The sequence below is a fragment of the Poecilia latipinna genome, unplaced genomic scaffold (assembly GCF_001443285.1).
Source record: "Poecilia latipinna isolate Pla-1442-1.1 unplaced genomic scaffold, P_latipinna-1.0 Scaffold110, whole genome shotgun sequence".
In the NCBI taxonomy this organism is placed as follows: Eukaryota; Metazoa; Chordata; class Actinopteri; order Cyprinodontiformes; family Poeciliidae; genus Poecilia; species Poecilia latipinna.
Window position 1 is genome coordinate 163867 of NW_015112726.1, and position 24583 is coordinate 188449.

The 24583-nt window shown below is 35.4% G+C and overlaps 1 protein-coding gene across 4 annotated transcripts in view; it reads right to left on the reverse strand.

Annotated features, from left to right (window-relative positions):
• The window catches only part of pcdh9 (protocadherin 9), a 234161-nt gene that overhangs the window by 125913 nt on the left and 83665 nt on the right, over window positions 1–24583 (reverse strand). For 2 of the 4 annotated variants that reach the window (XM_015027915.1, XM_015027917.1), the window contains exon 3: window positions 23748–23849. The exons of the other annotated variants lie outside the window; for them this stretch is intronic. In XM_015027915.1, coding sequence (XP_014883401.1) covers window positions 23748–23849 — 102 coding nt within the window. The remainder of the gene's footprint in view (window positions 1–23747; window positions 23850–24583) is intronic. 4 annotated transcript variants of the gene reach the window in all.

Sequence of the window (24583 nt, forward strand, 5' to 3'; positions counted from 1 at the left end):
TTTTTTGTGGGTCTGGAGAATACAATTTCATGCATAAATAAGAGACTGATTTAAAAAATAGATTAAGTTATGAAGGACAGCTATGTTCATAGTAATTGACTAGATATACAAAAAAAGACAAATTAATAAAGCTTCTGAAAGCACATAGTCTCCACAGAGGATGCATCAATAAACCTCACAGATCGATTCCTAACACTCAAAGGAAACAGTAAATCTCCAACTGTTGAAAAAAGTCCTTGTATATCACAACCATAATCAAAAGAGAGATAGTGTGAAAACATAATCCATATCAAATAATCCCTTGAGCCAACAACATAAAACGTATTTACAATTTCTGTTGACATTATCACAACATAGGAAGAAATGTAAAAAAAAAAAGTATGCATAGATTAAATACACATCACTTTTGTACTTCCCACGTATATATTGTGATCCATAGACAAATGATTCCCCAAGTCGCTAGATGATAACTTATGTTCTTTATATAAAAAAAATGTTTGTTTTGAAAGAGGCTATGTGGCATAAAGGATCATTATAGCAGCTTTAATTTATTTAGTCCCTTTTTCAAAATGGGTTAAAATATCAACAAAATATCAAACAAAATATAAACAAAAATTATCAACATGTTAATGTAAGTATTAAATAAATTGTCCAAACACAAACCAAAGCAAAAAAAAAAGACAAAGGGGAGTTTATTTTTTGTTTGTTTTTCACTATCCTTCTTCACTGCCTTTTTAAAACAAATACCAAATCTCAGCACAATACAGAAGTTTCCACACGCCACTCCCAAGCCAGGGATTAGCAGTCAACCCCAGTCATTCTCTGTGGAACCCCCCTCTCTTGAAAGTAGCTAACTATCACAGAGTCTGAAAAACTGCAAAGAGAGCAGACTTCAGAGGAAGGTTTGAAATTCCAGCAGTGTTTGAGCTTGTTTATTTGTATGGGTATCTCATTGGCACAGAGGGTAAGAGGGTGCATCTGCTACTGCATCTGCTACTGACTGCATTTGGTGGAATATTCTGTAATACTTTTGACAAGCCAAACTGTTTTTGTAATTGTGTATTTACATCTGTGACCAAAGGATGGTTCATGTTCTCTTTTAGCATCTTCTGTCACTAGGAAGTAGTTGCTACAAAGGGCATGATGAACACTAAAACCATGTCAATTTCAGAGCTGTTGCTGCCCCTAGAGATGAGCCAAAATATGTTACAAATGCAGTTTTGCACCTGTGCAACAATGTTTGTGTTGGACTCTAATTAGAGTCTAACTTCCAACGTAGCAGCAGGGTTTCTCTGCAGTTGCTTCAGACAATGGTGCCTGAAAATAAAAGTTACTGGATTTAACTCTAGGTTTCTGACAACATGCTGTGAAGATGCTATAAATCTATAACAATCATATTTTCTATTGCTTCTGCAAAAAATAAACAATTGGAAAAAAAAAAAAAAAAAAACTGTAAAATATCCCTTTAAGCACAAAATTGCCTGTTGTGTTTGGATTGTGCGCAATACTAAAACATTTCATATTTCTTATGCCCACGGCAGCAATGAACTTGAACAAAGCAGTTTGTCTTTTAAATATGACATAGCAAATCAGGCAAAGTTGTTGTCGACACTGTCAATGTATGCTCACATGAGCATGGTTATAATGTAAGCTGCAGTGTAGGGTGCATAGATATCTCATAAGCTGTTTGAGCATTAAGCGGCTTTCATGAGTAAGAAAACAGAATGAGACGAAAGAGTTTAAAGCTATAATTAAATAAAGGTGGTTAAAAAAACAAAAAAAAAACAAATTGATTTACTGTCTATTTGACACATGGCATGATTTCAGTTATTTTTCATTTCTCTTACTCAATTCAATAGTTATTGCAAGAAATGCATTTAGAGTTAAGTTTTACAAATGGATTTTTTACCCCCTGGGTGGAGTTGTAATGAGAGTTACCAAGCATGAAAGAAAACCAATCTTTCAGCCCTTAAAAAGTAACATGAGGTAAGCAGTCCAGCTCTTTTTTCTTATTTATTTACTTTTTTTTTTTTTTTGCCCAACCTAAATCCACTCTCCTCAAGGTTCACAACATGACTGAGTCAATATAGGTCAGGATGATGTCGATTGCAGCGTTGCACAAGTCAAGGCCTCATTGACTGAATTCTCAAAAATCTCTCTGATGAAAATTTGATGAAAGGTACCCATCTTAATCATTTAACTCTTATTTTACCGTTATCAAAGTTAAAATTGAATATTTTAAATGCAAAATGTTGTTAGAATATGATGTAGTAGTGTTAAAGATTTGTCAAGCATGACTGCATTGTTTGCCACCTCACCCATCATCCAAATTTCCTTCCGGTTTATCATAATTCCTTCCAAACTGCTCATCATAACACATCTCAGCAGACTCTTCTGCTCATATCGCTCATTGCTTGAGGCAATAGGCATGATGAATTCCAAGCCTCTAATGATTTCAGAAGTTGCCAAGAGTTGGCAAATGACACTTTATGCTTATTAGATTGGTTCACGGTTGGTTGATTTTATATCATTATCAAAACTATCTTATTTGTGGTGGAAAGACTTAATGATTTAACACGTCCTTAGTTGTAAGAGAGGACTCCATTTTTTTTTTCTTAGTTACAATAGACTACATTAATTTTGCAAATTCAACACAGCAAAAATCAATCTGACTATAAATTATCACTTTGAAACAGTCTGAAAGACAAGCTATCAAACCAGCGGTTATCAGTCTGAAAAATCAGAAAAAAAAATAACCACAGTAAGTATTTTTATAATCATAACTAAGACTTCTTTAACACACTTGATCATCAGTACAAGCTTTTCATGTCCAGGAATGTATACAACCTCAGATACAGTGTCAGTTTAGGAAAATATGTTTGAAAAACATCAAATGAAGAAATGATTAAAAGCATGTTCTTATTCCAAAAAAACTGCTAGTTTAGCCACTGTGCATGGTGGTAAGATAGACCTTATCCAGAGTTCATTGTCACCATGTCATGTATTTTAAAACTTTTATTCATTGTCCTGACTGTAAATATAAGAAAGTTCAGGCCTCCTCTCATACACCATATTTGCAATCCACGGACAATCATGTCTCAGTGAAAAAATAAAAAATAAAAAATTCTAGAAACCTCTGATTCACTTTAAAAAGTAATTATTGATCCTTCCAATGATTGCACATTCAAGTATTAGAATTGCACATTCCAATATTTCTGTTTTTTTAAGTATCATGTATTGTTAAGTCTATTTTTTATCTACTTATATCTTTTGGTTTTTCCCAGTCCAACTCTTCCTGTACATAAAAAAAAATGTCAGTGTGCCATTTAAAGTTCTCAATTATTACATAAAAATGACATAAAACCATGTTATGTATTTCTTTATTTACTTTGGCAGCACAGGAATATTTCCCACATCACACGAGAGTCAAAGTAAAGCTGCTTATCTCCTTATCGGTCTTCTCAAATCTTTTAACTACTTTACCCTCCAAACAGTGTGCCTAAATGAATAAAATACTATCCGTATAATCCGCTGTAATTGCATTCAATATATAAAATTGATTACAGAGATTAAGGAGACATTTACATTTGTTCTTACTAAAAAAGAGAGAGATGGTGCTAGATGAACGCCTGATATCCATTTAATTTTAGATGCCTTCAAGCAGTCTTTTATGCTTCACTTTTACAGTTCATTAAGAGTCACAAAAGAATGTTATGAATGTATGAAGTACAAGCTGCAAGACTAAATTCACTTGACCTGATGTGAGTTTAACCCTAGGCACACAAAGATTTAGGAGTCTCTTGAAGAATTGGTGCTTTATTTAGAGACAAGTTGGGCCAACCGAGAAAATGTACATTAATCCCAACAGCAGCGTCTAATTCTCTGTTGTCATCCCTATGATATAAATGAACCAACTCTGGATATAAATTATTAGATACTATATTTTATGACAGGCACCACCCCCCACCCTGCAAGGATTAAGTGGGCATAGAATATGAATGAACGGGTGGATAAATGTTTTATGATCAAGTTCCAGCTGTCTTTGAACAGGAAAACAGTATATTTTATGCTTTCTATGGTCTTGCAGTGCAAATATGAATCTCAAAATGTTCTTTAAAAATCATAGAGTTGGTTTGTCTCGCTTTAGTTTTTGTCGACAAAGATATCACACTGATGGAGGACCAATACATCTCAAGAGATTATGTGTATGAGATATGCCTTTAATATACAGCTGTAATGTAAAGTTAGGATGACCATTGGCTGCAATACTGCCAATGGAAACCACACATCTGGATTGTGAATATCACTGCAATAATATAAGCTGATTAATTGTGATAGTTTTGACCATGCCTTCAAAATAAGCCTGATCAAAACCTATGTTATTTAGTCCCATCAGGTAATTTTTATTTTTTAACAAAATTATATGAATCACATTTGAAGAGTTTTGAAAACTGTCAGCAGCCTCCAGTTCTTATTGTAGAAATAAACTGTCTTTAAGCATGAAGATAAATTAAAATGAGTGGTTGATACTTGTTTCAACCTTTAGGGGTGCTCAGACTCAAGTGAGCAGCCGACAAGCTGCTTGATGGAGTTTTATGAACTATGTTACAAATTGTTTCATCTTTTCCAGCTTTCTTCCAATCTAAATAAACTGCTCTAAATAAAGGTCTCTAAATATCAATTAATTTATCATGAATGTTTTTTTTAACTGTTGACCAAAGCAGACAGCAAATTAAATTAAATGCATAGGCAACCACACAACTAGGTTTGAGCTGAATAGGAAGAATAAATATATACTGAAAAGAAATGATAAAAAATCATCATGATCAGGTGATACAAACAATGTCACACTGTTAACTACAAAATTCTTAAAGATATCTTCAAGGGGAAATATTATGTATTTTCCAGGCACATAGTGCCATTTTACAGCTCAGTCAAGTACCTATGTTACCTGCAGTTGTAATAAAGATGCTATTTATATCAAATATGAAGAAATTTACTTTGTAATTTATTGCCTTAAAATTGGGACTGTCTCTTTAAAAAGCCATGTCAGAGCACCCAGGTGTTTTGCACAGCAGCTCCACTAAATACGAAATAGTATCTTTGAGATGTGGTGCAATCAGAGATTTGCATCACTGAAGTGCAGCTGACAAATCTGCAGCAACTGCATGACGCTACTTTGTCAAGGTTGACTAAAATCTCAGAGAAATATTTCTAGAACCTTGTTTGATCTATCTCACAAAGAATTAAAGCAGCTCTGAAGGCCAAAAAGAACTACCATGTTTTATCAAATAAAGTGGCTGGTGAGGATAAATTGGTCTAGATAGACAGATAATCTTTTGTTCACTTCTGAGAATTGTTTTTGTCTTCCATGTAAGTTACTTCGACCTGAGCTTCTAAAGTTTTTCTGTTGCACCAAGTGAAATGTCTAATTTCCTTCAAAACACTTTCCACGGCCTAATCAACACTCAGCTGACCTCTGCATTGACTTCAAGGTGTAGTTTATAAAATATTGCTAAATTGCTTCTCAGTTCTAATTATTATTGATGTTTTGTACAAAGTTCCTAAAACATATCCAGGTTTGGTTTCTTTTTCCCTTGACAGTCTGTTCAATTACTGAATAAATGGGTACAATACAAAGCGCATTTGAATAAAATAGTCATCAAATAGCTGCTATTTGATGGCCTCACTGCAAGGCAGGAGATACAATCTGAACCACCAAAGAACGTCCTGACCTTAATGCTAAAAACAGCATGAGCGCAAAACTTGCTCCCTTTGCTGATGTATTTTTCTTGATACAGGCTTTTGTGGAGGATCAACTATGAAACTGTGCTGATGTCAGTCAATAGCTTTAGCTGAAGTCATTAGAGTGGGCATCTCAGCAATACATTCAGTGGAAAGTTCCATTCAGTTCAGAGGTACTCGAATAATCAACAGGGGTTGCTCAACAGGGTTCTGCTCAACTTCACCTTTTGGGTTGAAGAATAAGCTCTGAGGTCACAGTTCAGATGTTGAGACAGTCAAGACTACATCTATATGAATAAAAGGGCACAATAGGTTGTTGTTCAGTAGCAATAATGGCAGCTCCAAAGTAGGTGTGGATGTTGCTATAGCATCAGGTTCATCATGTATGTTAGAAACCTGCGTAGATGCTTTTATTGTAAGCCACAAATAGCAATAGACAAGCATGTATTGGATACAAAAATGAATTTGCTGTACTCTCACTTCCAGAAAGATGAGATTTTTACCTACTAGTGTAAATAAAGGCAAACGGATGCTTATTTCCTAAAAATCAGATGCTTGCTGATTTATCTGTTTTAAATGAGATGGCCCTTTTCAAAAAGGTTGCCAAGGAACAAAGAGTTTTTTTTAGATTAAAAACCTGCATGACTAATATAATTACATGTACAAACCCTATTGTTTTCTGTATTGTTTCTCAGATTGATGTTCCATCCGAGCTGTTTCTCCCCTTTTAAGAAAGGTTGATAGCATGCAAATATAAATATGAGATTATAATTTCTAATTAAGGCTTTGAATGACAATGTTGGAACATATTTTGATTACTTACATAATAAATGATTAACCTGTAGTTAAAAACCTTGTGTAATTATAAAATGTCTTATTTTTGTAGACTACAGTGATCCTTTATTCACAATTTGCATTTATTTATACATATTTTAATGCTGCGTATATTGATATATTTTAATGTAGCATTAAGTAGTTGGGTTAGATTTATGTTCTTGCATTCAAACTGCAGAATGGAAACTTATGAGTGATAAGTGAAGGAAATTAGATCTGCCAAAAATAACAAAATTTAAATCTATAAAAAATGGTAGATAAATTACAGCAAGAGATAAGGATTTCCAGCTTTAATTGTCATATATAACATCAAAAGTCTTACTTTAGTGAACTTCTCATAATTTAATGTAAAAAAATATCAGGAGGTGTCAAATTACATGCCACAACATTCTAATTGAAAGTAGAAAGCATGGATTACAAACAACACACCAAAAAATGACTTATGTCTCCCAAGATGCAAACACACCCAGACTCCTCTTCTCTTGTTCAAATTCACCACCCATTTTTTTTTTATTTATGACAACTTGTAGAAGGAATACTACATGCAAAATTTGCACACAGTAAATTTTTAAAGAGAGATCAAAAAATATGTGGGACATTTGCAAAAACAGAAAAGATGACGAGTCAGTTAACCCACAAAAATAGACCATGTGGACTATTCAATGTTATTAAAGATGAAAATAAAAATTAAAAAAAACGGATACAAATATTTAAAGCAATAACTAAATTGGAGTTGTCTCAATAACCATCACTTAAAATGATAAATGACAACCCAACGCTATGCTTTTCATTAGCATTTTCTTGACTGATAATTAGTGTTCCCTAAAGTAAAGTGAACATGTAGACTTTGATCGGTCACATCCGTTGGAGCAAATTTTACCCTAATGGTAATGGGTCAACACGTAGGCTACAACCTTTCAATTTATGACCCCACTTTTAAGTACAAAGTTCCTGAGTACCTAAAACAGCTTCAGCATTTCTACAATGGTTGCCATGGTGACAATGGCTTTTAGAAGACCCATGCAGGGAAGATAGCTTTGGTGTAATAAATTGGGTTATTGTTTGCTGTTAGATCCAAGCTCCATTAATATTGTTTGCCCCAAGTATTAACGCCGTCTCCCAGCAAGCCTTAGCATCCTGCTATTATTGCATTTACTCCGCCTTGCAAGCAGCAATTCCTGTTGTTCCATGCTCATGTTTAGATAAAGCAGATAATCTAATCAGAATACATTCTGCAAGAATTTATCTATTCTGACAGCTCAAGGTTAGAACTGGCACAGTCTAACTATTCAAGGGTGGTAAAAGGAAAATTGCATTTTTTTTAAAGTTCAACCACCTCCCTGGAGAATGACACTTGAAACAAACACTCAAAAAGCATGACTTCAAAGACAGTATTAAAAAAAAAGCTATTTATGTATTGGAGACAACAACCCATCCACACAGCTGGAGTACACAGAGACAAAATGCAAATATATAAAGAACATATTGCCATGAAAACTATTAAGAAAAACTGAGATATTGTGACTGCAGCAATGAGTCTAGCCACTATTCTCAAAATAACTGTTCCAGTAAACAGTTCCTTTTAAGTTCTTTTTATTAAACTATTTGTTTTAAGATTTAAAAAAAAATAAATAAATAAAATTGCTAAAGATCCCCTTTACTTCAGAGCTCTGATGGCATGGCTTAAAGGACAGTTTCAAAACAAAACAATTTCCCCCTAAAATAGGTCACTAAAGCAGAGAGGGTGCCTATATTATATTCAGGGATTACCAAGTAAGAGGTATTCACCAAATTTCAATACCAAACTAGGTCATGACAACATACACCAGGATTAGAGAAATCCATATGAAACAGAAATTACTTTGTGAGATTTTCATCTGTGTTGAGATTATCATCTTTACTGTTTGGTATTTATACTTCCAATTTACTGCACAATCAAGAAAAGATAAAATAGGCAATTGTGTTTGTATGTTCCCTTTGGGGATCATAATATCTGCACACCTCATCCCTACAATCTCCCTTGCCACCATAGGAGCTCAAATATTTGATGTATTTTTTTAAGGACTATGTCAATACTATGAATACAAGTCTTGAGAGGATTCATCTCTGGAAATCAATTTCCAATGCAACAGTTAAAGTATCTTCTTTTTTATTATTTTCATTTTTTTTAAATCCATGCCATCTGAACTAATTCAAAGGAGCCATCTGCCATATTTTTCTACTCACTAACTAAATGTTGACTGAGTTGTACAATAAATAAATACATTAATAATATTGTGAACACTAACTCTTTCCACCCACACAAGCACATAGCCTCAAGGACCAAAAGTGGGCATGAATCAAAATCCCAAATGTATAATCCTACGAATAGAAAATTCACTTCAAAGTCCTATTTCATCCATCCAAGATTCATACACTCATGTCTGCACTACTACAGTCAGGCCCCTCAGGTACTAGTTTTAGGGTCAATGTGCTGATAAAACCAGCTAATGATGCCTTCAAAGACCACTAGGCCTGCAGAGGCTGACCACAGGAGATTCGGCTTTTATTTCAATATTTATAAATATATATGAGAGCACTTATTTATTAATTTAACCCCTGCACCTAAGCTTAATTCTTTACTCTTTTCATTTAATATTCATAAGTGAACTCTGCTCAGCCTGTGTGTGGATTTTGTTTGGCAGTTCTCAGGAGCCCCTGTTCAACCAAGGATCACTAACCGTGTTGAGTTTGTTTGTGTGCGTGTGTGAAAGCACATATTAATGTGAGTCTTTAGATGGGAAACGACCCTGAATAAATATTGAAGTCAGGGAGGTTTTTTTTTTTTAAAGCACCAAAGAGTTATTTACCAAAGAGCTTTACCAGGAGAATTAGAAAATCAGCTATAATCACTAAGACCTCCACCATAGATAAAGGGTTATAGTTGATTAATTACTCAAATGAAGTCAGTTATGAGTAGCATTCAAACACAAGTGCCTCTCAAAGGTGTTCAAAGAACACTCAACCTAAAATAAAAACAAAAAAAGAAACACATAAGAGCAGCTGCTGAACACTTTTGTAACATAAAAACATCAAAATGTGTTACAAAAGCAATAAAAGCAAAAAACAACTAGCATCATGAAGTAGTAAAGGAAGGCTTTTTTTTTTTTTAAGTGTTAAGTTTTGCACTTAATACAGAGTTTTTAAATTCCATTGCCAGACTTTGCAGGTTGTTGGTAAACCTGCTGTCTGGAAGCAAGTTGTAGTAGAAGCAATTAACTCTCCATGTTGGACCAGGTCATTTGGGCATCCGTCTAATCTACCCTTACTGTCAGTGTTAATAGATTGAGTCAGCTGTGGCTCAATAGGACAAGTTTCTTCTTGTCGGTCACCGAGTCACCCCACATGCCAAAGCGGTGATGATCAAGAAAGTGAACCTGACCTTGCTCATAATTTGCACAAGTTACTGAATGTTTGTAGTTAAAATGTAATTTTAATGTGATTTGTCAGGAGAAATAAAGTTAACGGGAGTTTTTTTTTTTTTACATAATTTGTATTTGTTCCAGGACAATGACAGAATGTGCAGTCTTTGAAACACTGCATCAGGACATATTCTGTCAATTTTAAGTTTTGTAATATTTTGTAGTTGAAAGGTTAATCTGGACACTTACTAAAAAAAACAAAAAAGATAGATCTAAATTTTAAAATATGATGCCAATATACCTAACATCAGTACAACCAGCAAAAAGCAAACAAATAAATACATAAAAAATGCCATGGAAAAATGTGTACTATAAAAACCTTTATCTCTAAAGCTTCTTGTGTAGTTAGTAATTTAGCGACTCTTTTCTTTCTTTTTATTGCTCGACTATGTGGTGGGTTATTAGTTTTGGTTTCACCTAGACATCTGTTTATTATCAACCCCCTAGTTTACTTGACTTCCATAGATGTATGTATTTTACAGGTTTTTGAAAAATAAAGTCTCTGAAATGTGAACATGACATGACTATTTATTTTCTTGATCCATTGTTTGTTTAACCCATTTATCCATAAAGCATTTTAAGCTTCACGGTTAAAAGTTTTTGTCTGCAAGCAGCATCAGGAACAATTGAACTATCTCAGAGATTTGGTAAAAAGGAAAAAGTTGTTACATTTTTCAAAGCTTTTCAGTGTCAGTTTTAATCTTCAACAGCTTTAGTACACAGCAAAAGAAAATTATGAGTGAAGTGTTTGGGTCAGTACATGACCCAAACCTACATGACTAGTAGCCCAGCATTTGCAAACAAAGCGTCACCAGCTTTTTTCTAACCTGTTAAACAAGACTTTGGCATTTATGGTGCACTGTTGGTCTTGTTTTAATCTAATTTCAGTTTTCAGCTATGGCCATTTTATGTTTTGTTAGGGACATTGCAAACTTACAGCAAGCAAAGATTTAGTCTATGCATCATGGCCTCTGTATCCAAAGTCAGTATATCCTGAAGCTGGATAGAGGCTTCCTAACAAATATGATTTTTAAGCAAATAGACCAATGTATTGATAAATTCCAGGACATCACCTGCTGGCTTCAAGCTTATGAAGAATGAGCAACTGTATGTATGTTATTGTGGGAGTGTCCTTAGTGTTCTGGCCATATAAACTAAACAAGTTTCACAAAATTATATCGTAATATAATTCAGAGATAACCAAGAAATATGCACTTCATGATTTTTGTGTGTGAATGTTGCGATATAAAATTACTTAACCACCTATCAAGCATAACCAGGAGAGTACACAAGTTTCTCTCCAATAAACAGTGAAGCTGGCTTTTGTAATACTGAGTATGCAAATGAGGAATAAAGTTTATTTATATTTCTACTTTAAGATTATTTCATAGAGGAGTGATGGGAAAAATACATAATAGAAAGTGAGTGAAAGAACAAGCAAAACCAAATCAGTTTTTATCAAAAGCTAAAAAATAATAATCATCTTAATCCAGATCAAATGCCAAAATCTTAAATCCAAATTTACAGTGCTTGTGTGCATGTGTGGGTAGTCACAGTACAAAATAAATAAATAAATCTGTGCTGCTGAATTGTCAGTTTTTGAGCAACTTAAACAGTGAAGAATAATAAGGGTTGCTGAAGCAGTAAGAACAGGGATGTTTCACCGATTTGGTTTTCAGTTATTTTTCGTAGCTGATGCATTTTTTTTCTCTCACTCTCATTGCTTTTAGCTTTTTTTTTGTTGTTGTTTTTTTGCTTGCTCTATTTGTTTTTGATGAGGATTCCCCATGATAATTTTCACACACTGTATTTCCCAGGGTGCACAGTGTGTGGCTGTTGTAAAGTGACAAGGAGTGTAAAGCTGGTAAAGTGGTTAGCAATAGAAAACCATTTGAGCATTTTAAAGGGTGACTGGGCACTGAGGAGACAACATGACTGAAAGAGATAATGTGATCACAGCCACTGGAAGCATTTAAAACATTTCAGAGGACCTTCTGGCAGTATGGCAATGTATGTAAGATATCTTTGCTAAAAGAAAATCATCTTTGAAGAATATTCAAAATGAAAAATCCAATGAGACATAACATAGTGCGAGACACATTGATTTCCTCATAGCAAATAGAGCTTCAGTTCGCACCACTATCACAACGACTGCAGCAGCTTAACATTGACAAGCTATTAATCACTGTAAACTAAAAAGTCACCAAAATCACTTAGTTTGGATCAGGTTTACTACCGACTCTGACTTCACGAAGTAGCAGTGGAGTCACAAATCCATATTAATATGCAGTTCCTTGTTGCACCCAATTGATATCCAGGTTTAGCCATTGTCCTTCACCCGTTGTATCTACAAAAAGACGTGCCTAAAAACAGCAGAAGTACATTTTAAATTCAAAATGGCCATGGTTTAGAAGCACCCCACTGCCTTCAAAGTGCATTCTAAACAAGAGAAAGCTCTCACGAATTTAGAACAACCCCCTAGGAAGGTTTCATATTATCACATTTTAATGCGACTGCAATTGAGGCAAACTTTCTCTTTAAAAAAAACAACAACAACAAAACACATTTATCACTTCTGCATTCGTTTTGCGTTTTTGGTAAACAGAAGAAGAGAGACAAAGGGAAAATCATCCCCACTATAAACTGTGTAAGAAGCATACAACACCATATTGTGTGCAACATCGTACGCACATATCCTGTGAAATGGGCACTTTGGTGTGATGACAAACTGGTTTCGTTTTACAGCTAGATACTTAAAGAGGAACTGTGCAAAGGTGGAAAATAAGGTCAACGTGTACATTTCCCAAGAGAGCAATTTACCATTTCTTATTTTCACAGCTCCAGTTAACAGCTTTTTACCAATTAGTAAAATCAAACCTGTCCTGACAAAAGCCCATGTGGTTATATGTGTCAGGAACAGCCACTTATTGCTAAAACAATAATTAGAATAAGTTTAAGAAATAAGAGGAGATTTCAAAACTGAAAACAGAGGCGTTGAGGTCTATTGTCTTTTTGTTGTTCTTAATTTTAAATGTCCAATTATTAAGAATGGGGCAAAACATAAATTTTAGCTGCATGTAATTATTTTCATGATACATGCTTTGAGATACTATTACACCATCTCCTGTGACCTCCCCAATGATACTTTTGGTATGATGTCATATATTTAAGGATCAACTTACCATTTGAGAATAAAATGTCAGTGGTCAGTCAGTCCCACAACTGGTCATGAAACTGTGAACTGAATTTGTTTGTACACATGTGGCATACAGGGGCAAGTAAAATATAATGGGTCCCTATTGCAACATATAAATTAATAATGTGGTGCTATTGCACATGTATATACATGAAATTTGAGTGATTCTGCATCCACATGTGGCAGAATATTTTATTACTCTATTTTCCGCACTATAAGGTGCACCTAAAAGCCTTCAATTTCCTAAAAAGCTGACAGAGCCCCTTATAATCCGGTGTGCCTTATATATGGACCAATATTGAGCAACAGCAGGTCTAGCAACTACGGTAAGCAGCCGCCGACTTTATTTTTGCCCGTAGAAGAAGAAGCACGCGTTGCATGCTGGGATAGTTGTCAGAACGCTGGTTTGTAATCTATTAATAAAGTTTGACTGACCTATCGACCTACCGACCGTCTAGAATCAGGTCGTCTGCAAGTCATTTACCACCACGTTCTCCACGAAAATGCTGTGCGCGAACGGAGAGGGGTGACCATCGTCCGGCCACGCCCCGGCCCAGTCGCGGAAGGCTCTCCTAGCCAACCGGTCGGACTGTTTTGTTGACATTCGCTTTAGTGCAGCTCCATCTAGTGGATGCATAATGTAACTCCAGCCTCTACTGTAGCGTCTACTCTATGCGCCTTATAATGCGGTGCACCTTATATATGAAAAAAGTTTTAAAATAGGCCATTCATTGAAGGTGTGGCTTATAATCTGGTGCACCTTATAGTGCAGAAAACACGGTATGTTAAAAAGTATGTGACAGGTTGACTGATTTGGGGTTCAGATTCTGCATACTACTGTTAAATACGTTGGAACCTAACACTAGATCATTTTTTTGCCCTCTGGCATTTTGTCTTACTCCATTGGAAAGGCAGATGTGCAATAGTGCGACAAAGGCTTAACATTAAGTCCAAAACTTGTGCACTTGATCTTATTCACAGTTTTCTATGTTTGGGCTACGCCTTTTAAACATCCTCTTATGAGCATGCAGCTGTAATTTGGGTGTTTACTTCCAGGATTATTAATCTAAAGGCACAGGTCAAAGCTAATGTTGCCCAAAGCTAAAATGTTGTATTTATGAGAGTGCCTGGAATAGCAAATGGCTTAACATTTTAATAACTTAATACACAACAAAACAGTAACAGAGGAACTGCACCAAGCAGCTATTAATTCAATAAAAAAAAAAAAAAAAAACATAGAAAATGAGCAGTAAGTCCTTGAGGCAAAGATAAACTTCACAGCTCTATGTAGAAATGGAGTCTTGACTGAAGTTCAGTCTGGAAGACTCTAGTCGCACCTGCCTCATCAATCAGCGCCCGCCTCTCTGCAACCTGGACCTATCGGCGCGGACCAAGCCTCGCTCCAGCCAATCATCGTTTGGGCTTCAGTTCAAAAGGACCTTCACCCATAGCCTCCTCTGCTCACCAGCTGCGATCAACCCACCTCCACCCCATCTCCACCTTCTGCTCCCGGCTCTCAGGCCTCATCTTCCTCCGACCGCCGCCACCAGTACAGGCCCCGGGGGTCTACATTCCTATGCTGCATCAGGAATGTTCATCGAGCTCATCGAAGTCCAGCTCGATGTCCCCGGCCGGGGCCTGAACGCCAAAGGACTTTTTATTTTCATGTTCATTTTGTCATTAAACTCTTCTAATCGCCTTCTTTCTCCGTTTGAGTCTCTCCAGATTGAAATAACAGATGGACTTTTTCTATAAAAAAGAATAAAATAAAAACTCTTGCCGTGAAAAGATTCAGGAACAATAAAGTTGTACTCAGGCATGTTAGCATATGGAATCCATTTTAAAATCTGCAGGAAGATCCTTTTGTGGTTACTTTCCACCTCTCCCTAGTATATAGCTGAACAAATATTTTCTAAGAAAGCCATAGCCATCATTCAAGAGGTTCCGGTCTTTCATGAAATCCTCACACTAACCTGATGAGATGGCTTAAATAATTCAGAATCCAGCTCAATAATTGTAAATTATTGAGATGAATTGTGCAATTGTTCAGATACAGTAATACACAAAGGGTGAAACTGGAAAACATTGACTATTATTCTCAAAAGAGAAAATTCAAATTCTACATTTTCACACTAACTGACATGTTTGCCACATTTATACAGAAATGGACAAGAGGAGCAAATAAAAGTTCACCTTATGTATTCAAGTTACTTTTCAGAGCGTGATGATTCCTAGGAACAAACCAACTGCTGTCTGCTATAAAGAGAACCCACACACTACAGAGCGAATGAGAACAACCTTCTGGCTTTCAGCTGTGCATTAAGGATAACAGGGAACATTATTTTCCAATATTACTACTGGGTAATTAAATAAAAGAACAATTAATAGAGTTTTGGCTTTCAATACCTCCACCACCTACTAAGCAAATCATTCTGCAAACAGTGTTAAGCAAGCTGTTCTAGTTTGTTTCCCCAATGTCTCCAATAAACAAAGAAGGAAAGGCGGGATTTCAGTCATGCAATTTAGGATTCACGACTGGAACTAGTTGCACAGAGGCTTCATATTTGTGAAATAAATTAAAATCTGGAAGTGTGCTGAGCTATAGGTCACTGATAATTAGGGGAGTAATTGCTATGTCACCCTGCAATCTGGCTGAAAGACTGTACACCACATTAATAAGGCATCATGTTAACTTTCTTCATACAACAAAAGGTATTCTGTCTTTCTCAGAAAAAGTACAATGTCAGGAGGGATGTGGGATCTCTGCAATAGCTGCTGATAGAAATTCAGGTTTTTCAAGCATTTTTTATACAGACAGCAAAACAGAATTATGCAGTTTCAGGACTCCTGAAGCTTTCAAAGACTATGCACTTTTCTGACCACGGTTTCCCCCCACCCTCCTATTCATAGAGGTAAATTTGTATCCAAGTACCTGGCCTTCTTACTAATGTCCCTCCTTGTCAGAGACAAAGGAGTTATAAGACTGGAGGATTTGGCAGGCTCTACCACTTGCAGCCATTATTTCAACCCATCCATCTAAGTAGGATAATAGAGTGTCCTTGCCTTTCAACGCCTAGAGGAGTGACCAGTTATCACAAACCACCAGCTCTGTTGTTAATAAAACACGGGATGGGAGGATCATGCTCGGGATAAAAAGGAATGGGGATAGAGGGAAGGGCAGAGGAGAAATGGGTCCGTGCTATTCTGACAGACGCCTTGCAAAGGTGAAGTTGATCACAATCAGCAGCCAGTTGCCAAGCTGGCAGGGGTTCTCTTTTAACATCTTAGCTTTAGTTGCTGTGAAGATAAATTTAGCCCCATCGCATCTCTCTCTAGACCGCGGAGAGGGGTGGAGAAGTGAGAAGAGGGGGAGATGAGAAGAATTGGAGTGGAGAGGTGGGGCAAGCAGTGTTAGGCTGATCTAGCTAATGGCCAAGCTGACCTTCATAGAAAGTCAAATGGTACGAACAGGGAGTAGTGTGTCATACAAAGCCACTACAGTTTAATCAAGGCTTTTTCCATTATGCTTGACCTCTCTATGAGTTTCATCAAGTAGTTGAAATGTCATTGATTGCTTAGAATGTGTGTGGAAAGCAAGTATCATGCAGGATAAAACAAGTGAAGAACAAATAAAAAGGAGAAAAGGTGTTTTGTTTTTGTGCCTGATTTATCTAGTAAGAAAAAAAAAAAACATTGAAAACTAGTGTAGCATATTATGACCCAAGTGTCTGTAATTATAAATTGGGTATTGATGTTTTGGTTGCAAACAGACTTAGTAAAGCATAATAACATAGTAGAAATAGCCCCGAATTTTAGAACAGATTCAGTTTCATACAAAGCAATATTGCCTCCATTCTCTTGTCTGCCATCTGATTTTTTTATCATTTCTTTCCACTCTGCAGTCCACAGCACATTTCCTTGCTGTTCCTGATTGAGATATAGTCTCAGAAGCTTGCAATGACACTGCACTTCTCCTAGGAATACAGTTTAATCTTACCCTAAAGTTTCTTTGTCAACGGCAACTGTAGCTACGCAGTATTTTCAAAACCTGCGATGGAAAAAAAGCCCTTTATTGTTGCAAATAACAGTTCTGTACCAATACTATTTAAGTCAAGAATGCAAATTTTATTCTACATGAATGACAGAAAAAAAAAAAGGAAAAAAAAACAGTCCGCTGCTTTTTGTGCAACAATCCACTATTTGAAGATCAAGGAGAGTTTTTAGACGTTGAGGTTTGAAATCAACAAAATATAATAATACAAGGTAAACTTATAACGATCTGGAGATTTCTGAGATTCCTTGGGCTCTATTTTGTCCACAGAGTTGTTTCAAAGATTTTAGTTTTTTTATTTTTATGTGCACCTTGTCTTTCTGAAGGAGGTTGTGGCTGCCACAGAGTGCTGTTGCCATGGCAGGCTAGTTTTTGATCTGCAATACTCTTAAGGTGGGATGTCCCGTTAAAGTAACATCAGCATGAAGATTCAGGGCTTGTAAGCAAAGAAACTGCATGAAAGACTATCAATACTGCTTATTTAAACTGTTGATTTTAATAATGTGGCTGAAAAAAGTTAGTAAAGCACATGTATCCAAAACCCAAATATGCTGGGAAAACACCAAGAAAGCAAATTAAAAAACTGTTAAGAATCCATCTGGTCTGTTGGTCTGTATACAGACCATAAATAGAAACTTGCAGGAAAAATCTGACAATTTCCTTTCCTCTAAATATACAAAAGCCTTCCTATCTGATGCCATTGTATTGATGTTTTTCTCAAACATTTTCTAGCTATATATAAAGATATACTCAATAACTTATATTATTGAATCGTAACTCAATTCTGTAAGTAACAAAACTCATATAGATTAATTACAAAAAGTCATATTTTTAAACCCTCCATTTCTGTCAATTGTGATGATTTTTAGCTTGTAGTCAATAAAGACACAATATCAGGCCACTAAAAATAATAATACACAAGTGTGGTCTTAATTAGAAGTATGTTTCATATCTGATAAAAACAGTTAAGCCTTCATTTAATTATAATGAAATTTAAAGTTACATTTTCAAGTGTTTCAAAAAAAGCGGATCAGTGGAAGGAGTATCAACTTTGTATGAAATCTTTCTTGATACATATGCTACACAGAGATACAGCCCATTCACTGCCATGATTTTATAAATTGCATCTTCCAAAGTGGTGTTACTGCAGCATTATTGGATATTCTATTTCCAAAGCTCCTAAACTCTCCTCTCTAATATCAGTTCATGGCCAAACAGGATTTAGCACTTGAGTGTATTTCAAAAGTCTAAAGATTCTGAGCATTAAAAGCACCAAGCATGTATAGCAGTTTGCTAATGTGATTTTCCAGTATGGTCAATAAGTACATTTCAAACGAATACATTTAGACATTGTATAAACCTTGTAAACTGTGTCCAGAGTTAGTTCATTTTCAACCTCTTTTTTTTTTTTTAGTCTGGGCTAAGTATAAAAAAGATTCTTTGTACTTCAAATAACTATTCTGTCTGTTAAAAAAGTTCAGATTTTTCAAGTATATTTCATACAAACAGCAAAAAGAATTACACCTTTTCAGGACTCCGGAAGCTGTCAGAGAATATGCACATTTCTGCATAAATTAAAAGTTAACAACTCTGTACCAGGAAGTGCTAACTGTTAGTTACCACTGCTAAAGCGATTGCTACGCTGATAAACAGCTCACCATGTAAGCGAGTTAATCTAAAAATATACACTGCTCAAAAAAATAAAGGGAACACTCAAATGACACATCCTAGATCTGAATGAATGAAATATTCTCATTGAATACTTTGTTCTGTACAAAGTTGAATGTGCTGACAACAAAATCACACAAAAATCATCAATGGAAATCAAATCTATTAACCAATGGAGGCCTGGATTTGGAGCCACACACAAAATTAAAGTGAAATGTTCCCTTTATTCTTTTGAGCAGTATATTTTCTGTTGGTCTAAAAGGGAAAAAACGAAGCATATTTTCTGAAACAGTGAGTTATGTTACATTAATATGCCAATCTGGCATATTTTATGCATCAAGGAGGGCTGAGTTTACTATCTACTTGTTGTTTTTTTGTTTCTCTTCAAGTAGCATTCACTTGAATTTTGTAAGATTGTTATATAACAGAGGCGACTGTGACTAAGTGATAGAGAATATTCTTGCAATCGGACAGTTGTAGGTTTGAGTCAAGCTTCCTCCCATCATTAGTATCAAACATGTCTGTGTGAAAGCGACTGTGTGAATATGTCTGTAGTGTAAAGTGCTTTAAGTGGTCAGTATGACTGGAAAGGTGCAATATAAATTCAGATCATATACCATACCTTGTGTAACTACACTGAACATCACAATATGAAGGCTACAGTATCAGAAATACAGAGAGTTGATAGTGGAAACTTATTTACCCAAAGGTGCCTTTTGTCGTACACTACTAAAATCCCAAAAACAGTTGTACACAGTGGTATGACAGATATTTAAAGATTACCCCTGGCATAAACAAGATTAAACTAGATAGCATCTTCCAAACAATATAAAGTGCAAATAGATAAATCAATGCCATAAACCTTGAAGAGATGAGACTTTTCTTCTCGATTCTTGTTAATTTGTTTATAGCTTCTTTTTTTTTATCCTCACCTGCAAGTCAGTTCTTTTGTATGAATTTTACAATAATAATTAAATTCCCAGTTATCTACTCATCATGCATATAGAGTAAATGGCAATAAGCGCATTGATTTCTAGGAGTACGGGGACTACAAACTGAAAAACATCCAATAAATCAATGGGACATATGCAGTCCATGAGGTGACTTTTCCAGTTTATTGTTTTTTTTACCTGCTGCAGAACTGAAGAACTACAGTTCGGATGCAGTTAGTTTCTTGTGTGTCATGACTGGTGTTCACAATAAGCACAACCAACCTATTCTTCTCCACGCAATTTGGAATAAACTATTAATGAAGGAAGGTGTCTCTCTGTGCCCAAGGACTGCTCAACAATCAGCCCAAGGACTCGCTGCATATAGGATGGGATAATTTCCGCCAGCTGTGCCTTTTCACGTTAGCTCCTGCCCCTCTCCCAACCACTCCTCCCCATGCAACAACTCCCTGATGCACTCGGAATGACAGAGGAAAGAAAATTATCGAACACCAATACAATAAAGCTGTCTGGTAACTTAATAGGCTGCTGAGTAGGGGCAGCGTGGCCATCTTGCTTTGAGGCGATAATGAGAGTCATCATTCCCTCATGGGCTAAAAGAAAACGGCCTGTGTGAGAGGACATGCATTTATCTGAGCATGCATGTTTGGCTGTGAAGCTTTTTGGTCCGGTGAGGCCCAATAAACACTCACTACCGTGCTGCAACAAAGCCAGCGGGATATTTTGCTGAATTCAGCTGAAAGGAATTCTGTGAGAAATTCTGTTCACTAAATCAGGCTAACGTCTGTATAATGTTGCTGTAAGCTTCAGGGAGACACAAAGCATGCACTGTCCTATTTATCTTATTACAGGTCCCTGAACCAGTTCCACATGTGAGGAAAAACATCCCAGATTAATAAAACAAAAAAACTGCATTGTAATGGAGGTGAAAGAAAGATTTACCAGGATTACTGAAATAATAATAGAAGGTGCTGTAATTTGTTTCTAGTGACAAGGATTTTTGTTAGAGCTGGACTTTTACTCGTGAAAGCATTCATTTTTCAAACTCTACGATAAAACGTTCTTCTTCCTGTTTACTTAAGTCACCAGTCGTAGTTCTATTTAAATAAGTATTATGTGATATTAATATCAGAAATATTCTAATATGTTGCACCTCTGTCACTTGACTTGAGACATTTGTGCATGATACCTGCACTACAATAAGCTGCACTTTATGTTTCCCTCGTATGAACATTATGGGTTCCTTTAGTCAGTTTTTTATATCAAGAAAAAGTTATTCTAATTTAGACAAAATGAATGTAAGAGTACATGGCTGGCAGAAGATGCCGGCTAAGATCCAAAGACTTTACACATTTGCTGTCATTTGCGTATCGTATAAAGATAAGTAGCAAACAATATATGTTGTTTGCTACTTTCATGTGAAAAAAATGCTAGTCCTTATTTTACTCTACATTTTCTGGCCCTCAGTGACTGACAAATCTATCAAAGTCTTAGAAATGTTTACAGCAGCTAAGGAAATTCTGACCTGTTGACAGTGCTGATGCCAGCTAGCACAGTAAAATCACTGCATGACACAGTGGTGTGGCCGGTGGCATCAAGGGAATGTGGGTGAGATGGAACTGCTTTGTGTTTACACCATTGCCTCGTTAGCTTTTCCCTGTTTGCTGATAGTGGACCCAGGGGGACACAACAAGCATTAAATATTTAATGGAAAGAAAACTGAGGGTTCAATGCTTGTGAACATTACTGCTTCATGAAAAATAAATATATGCAAATGTTTTCTCAGCTGTATATTTAGGAAATGCAGATATAAAAGTTTTCAGTGTTTTCATAAAGTACAAAAAGTTTAAACTGTGTTAATTCTTTGACATTTTTCCTCAGTGATGAAAAAGTTAATTTTAAGACACTACCTTTTATTCTGTAACAAACTAATGTACTAATCTTGAATGTATTTAAATGTATTTAAAGTGTGAAGTAAAGAAAGTAAGCTTTCATTTGACAAAAAAGGTAGAGTACAATCATTAAGCACTGTTGATTTACTATAGATCTGGAACAGTCCAACTGCAGTATATTTTCTCCTGTGTCGTAACTTTACAGCCTATAATTCTTGTATTATTTTCGTAGACTGAACATGCATGTTTCCATTTACTAGTAACTTGAGGCTGGCATACCTGAAGTTCTTCAAGGTGGAACGATAAAGGATATTTCTATCCTATCCACCTTCTAACTGACCTAACAATCCTGTAAATGTGCTCATATGTAAACTAAGACATAGATAGCTAATCAGAAAAGATCCCATAAATGTAATTTATGGCTGTGTTTTTTTTTTTTTTTTCTCCCACTCATTTCATTTAATTCTAAATAAGAAAATTAAACAAGCAGTTCTTTGTTGTTTCAGAATGTTTTGGCTGAGAAACAAAAGTGGCATAAAAAATTACAATGATCACAGTATTTTATTCAAACTTGTTTTGCAAATGTGACCAGATTTTTAGTACTTTTTTCTTGTGAGATACTTGCAGACGTTAAAATTATATGGCGCCTACAGTTACTGTTCAGCTGAAAATATATTGATACCCTCAGCAAATATAGGCTATAAGCAATCTTTTTATGTGCCAACAGCTTTTGCTTGTGAGTAATGTTAATGTTCTGGAGTGGCAGAGACAGACAAAATCTTTAGAAAAATATAAAGATTAGGGTGATGACAAGGAGGCCTCTCAACCTCAAAGTTTTGTAGCTCACCACCAAAGCTAAATTGTGAAAATAGCAGTGGATATACGCAAAATGCAGATCAGCAATTATAAGAAGCGTTTGAATGCTATGATTCAGATAAAGATTTGATCTGTTACAGAGTAAGGTAAAAACAAAATTGAACATAAAATAAAAACCGAAAACCTTTTTTTTATGTTGCATTATCATTTTTTTTAACAGATTTTTTTTTTTTTTTTTTTTTTTAAAAAACAAAAAAAAAAAACAGGCCTTCCCATTTGAAAATAGCTTTAAACTGAACTATTTTGTCAATATATGCATGGTGTTGTTGAATTGTGTAATAAAATAAAAATAAGTATACAGTTAAATGAATTACATTAGGTTAACAGTTTAGGCAAGGCTGGTGAAATTCTTCACACCTATGCTGTAACAGAAAGAATTGCATGCACCTAACACTATCTGTGAAACACAATGACAGGAAAGGAATTGACACAAATTATCCTTGCGACAAGCAAAAAAAAAAGCTACAAAAAAAAAGCTACAAAAAAAAAAAAAACTCGGCATTGCGGTGAGCAACGGATGCAGATTATGGTAAGAGTCCAACCCCCCTCTCAGCCCTTGTTGATAAACTGTAGCAGAGAAAAACCAACATCATTAAGATTCACCAGTGCAAAGCGACACAAGCAAACCTTCTCTAACCCCCCGATGACTATCAAGCACTGTGTTTTCCAAGCACGGAGGTAATGAGACAAATACTTATTACTCAAGTAAAAATGGCATGAATATTAGCATCACATTAGCCCTGAATTTAATGATGTTTCGAGTACAATATGTCACTGTTACTCGGATGCAAAACATTTTTAGGCTTTGTAGAAGGAGAAAAAAGTAGAAACATTTTTTTTTTGTTTTGTTTTTTTTTTTTGCAATTTCTCTTACTCTAGAATGTTGCAAAGCAGGGATGGAGGCAAAAATTTAAAAAATAGACATTTTGTCCAATAACTATCTTTGTCTTTCTCCATGGAAAGCTGATGTAATAATGATCTTCAAAATAGTTTGGATTTTATGATATGAAATGATTTGCATTAGGTGAAACTCTAATGATTGTTTGCCAAAAAAATGGGACCATCAGTACTCACTAAAGGGGTGCAAGGGGTCCAATATTCAGGATTCAGCTCTGCTCGAGGACGGAGGTCCAGATATTCGGGGTTCAGTTCAGTTCGGGCACGAGTTAATGTTCCCTTCATGGAAATTGGAAAAAAGGTTCCGTTAGAATTGGTTATTTAATTATGGTTTTGTTTGCATTAACAAAATGTGTACAGAACAGAAAAAAAAAAAAAACACAAAGCTCAAATTTCCTAAATGACTCAAAAATAAGATTGTTTACAAAGATATAAGAATGTCTTCAGATAAACTTGGTCATATATGTAGGTATGTATGTATGTATAATGTTAATTTGAATAATTATCATAAAGTTTCACCAAGAATTTTAATTAAAGAACAGAAAATGAGGTTAGAATGCAGTTTCCCATTCCTGAGGCCTCTGTCCTAAGTGACATGCCATTGGAATGGACTGATTTTGCTGGGCCCCATGTGGTCTATGATATATACTGTAATTATCTGCTGATTCTCAAAATGGTTGTGTGTAATGAGGCTATGCTGCATGAAGCCCCAGGCATAAATCACTGTCTTTAACTGACTTCCAGATGACCAGCAACAACACAGAGCAGAGGAAGAAATGGGTTATCTGAGAAGCACTACTGTAAAATTGTGTCTCTTATCAGCACACACCATATTGTCAGCCTAAATAATTTCACACATTATTTTTTTTAAAAAAGTATAAGTCGGCTTGCAATTTATATATATATATATATATATATATATATTTTTTTTTTTTTTTTTTTTTTTTTTTTTTTTTTTTACCCCCACACCCCGGTTTTTTAATCTTAAAAATTTTTTTTTGGTTTTAAAAAAA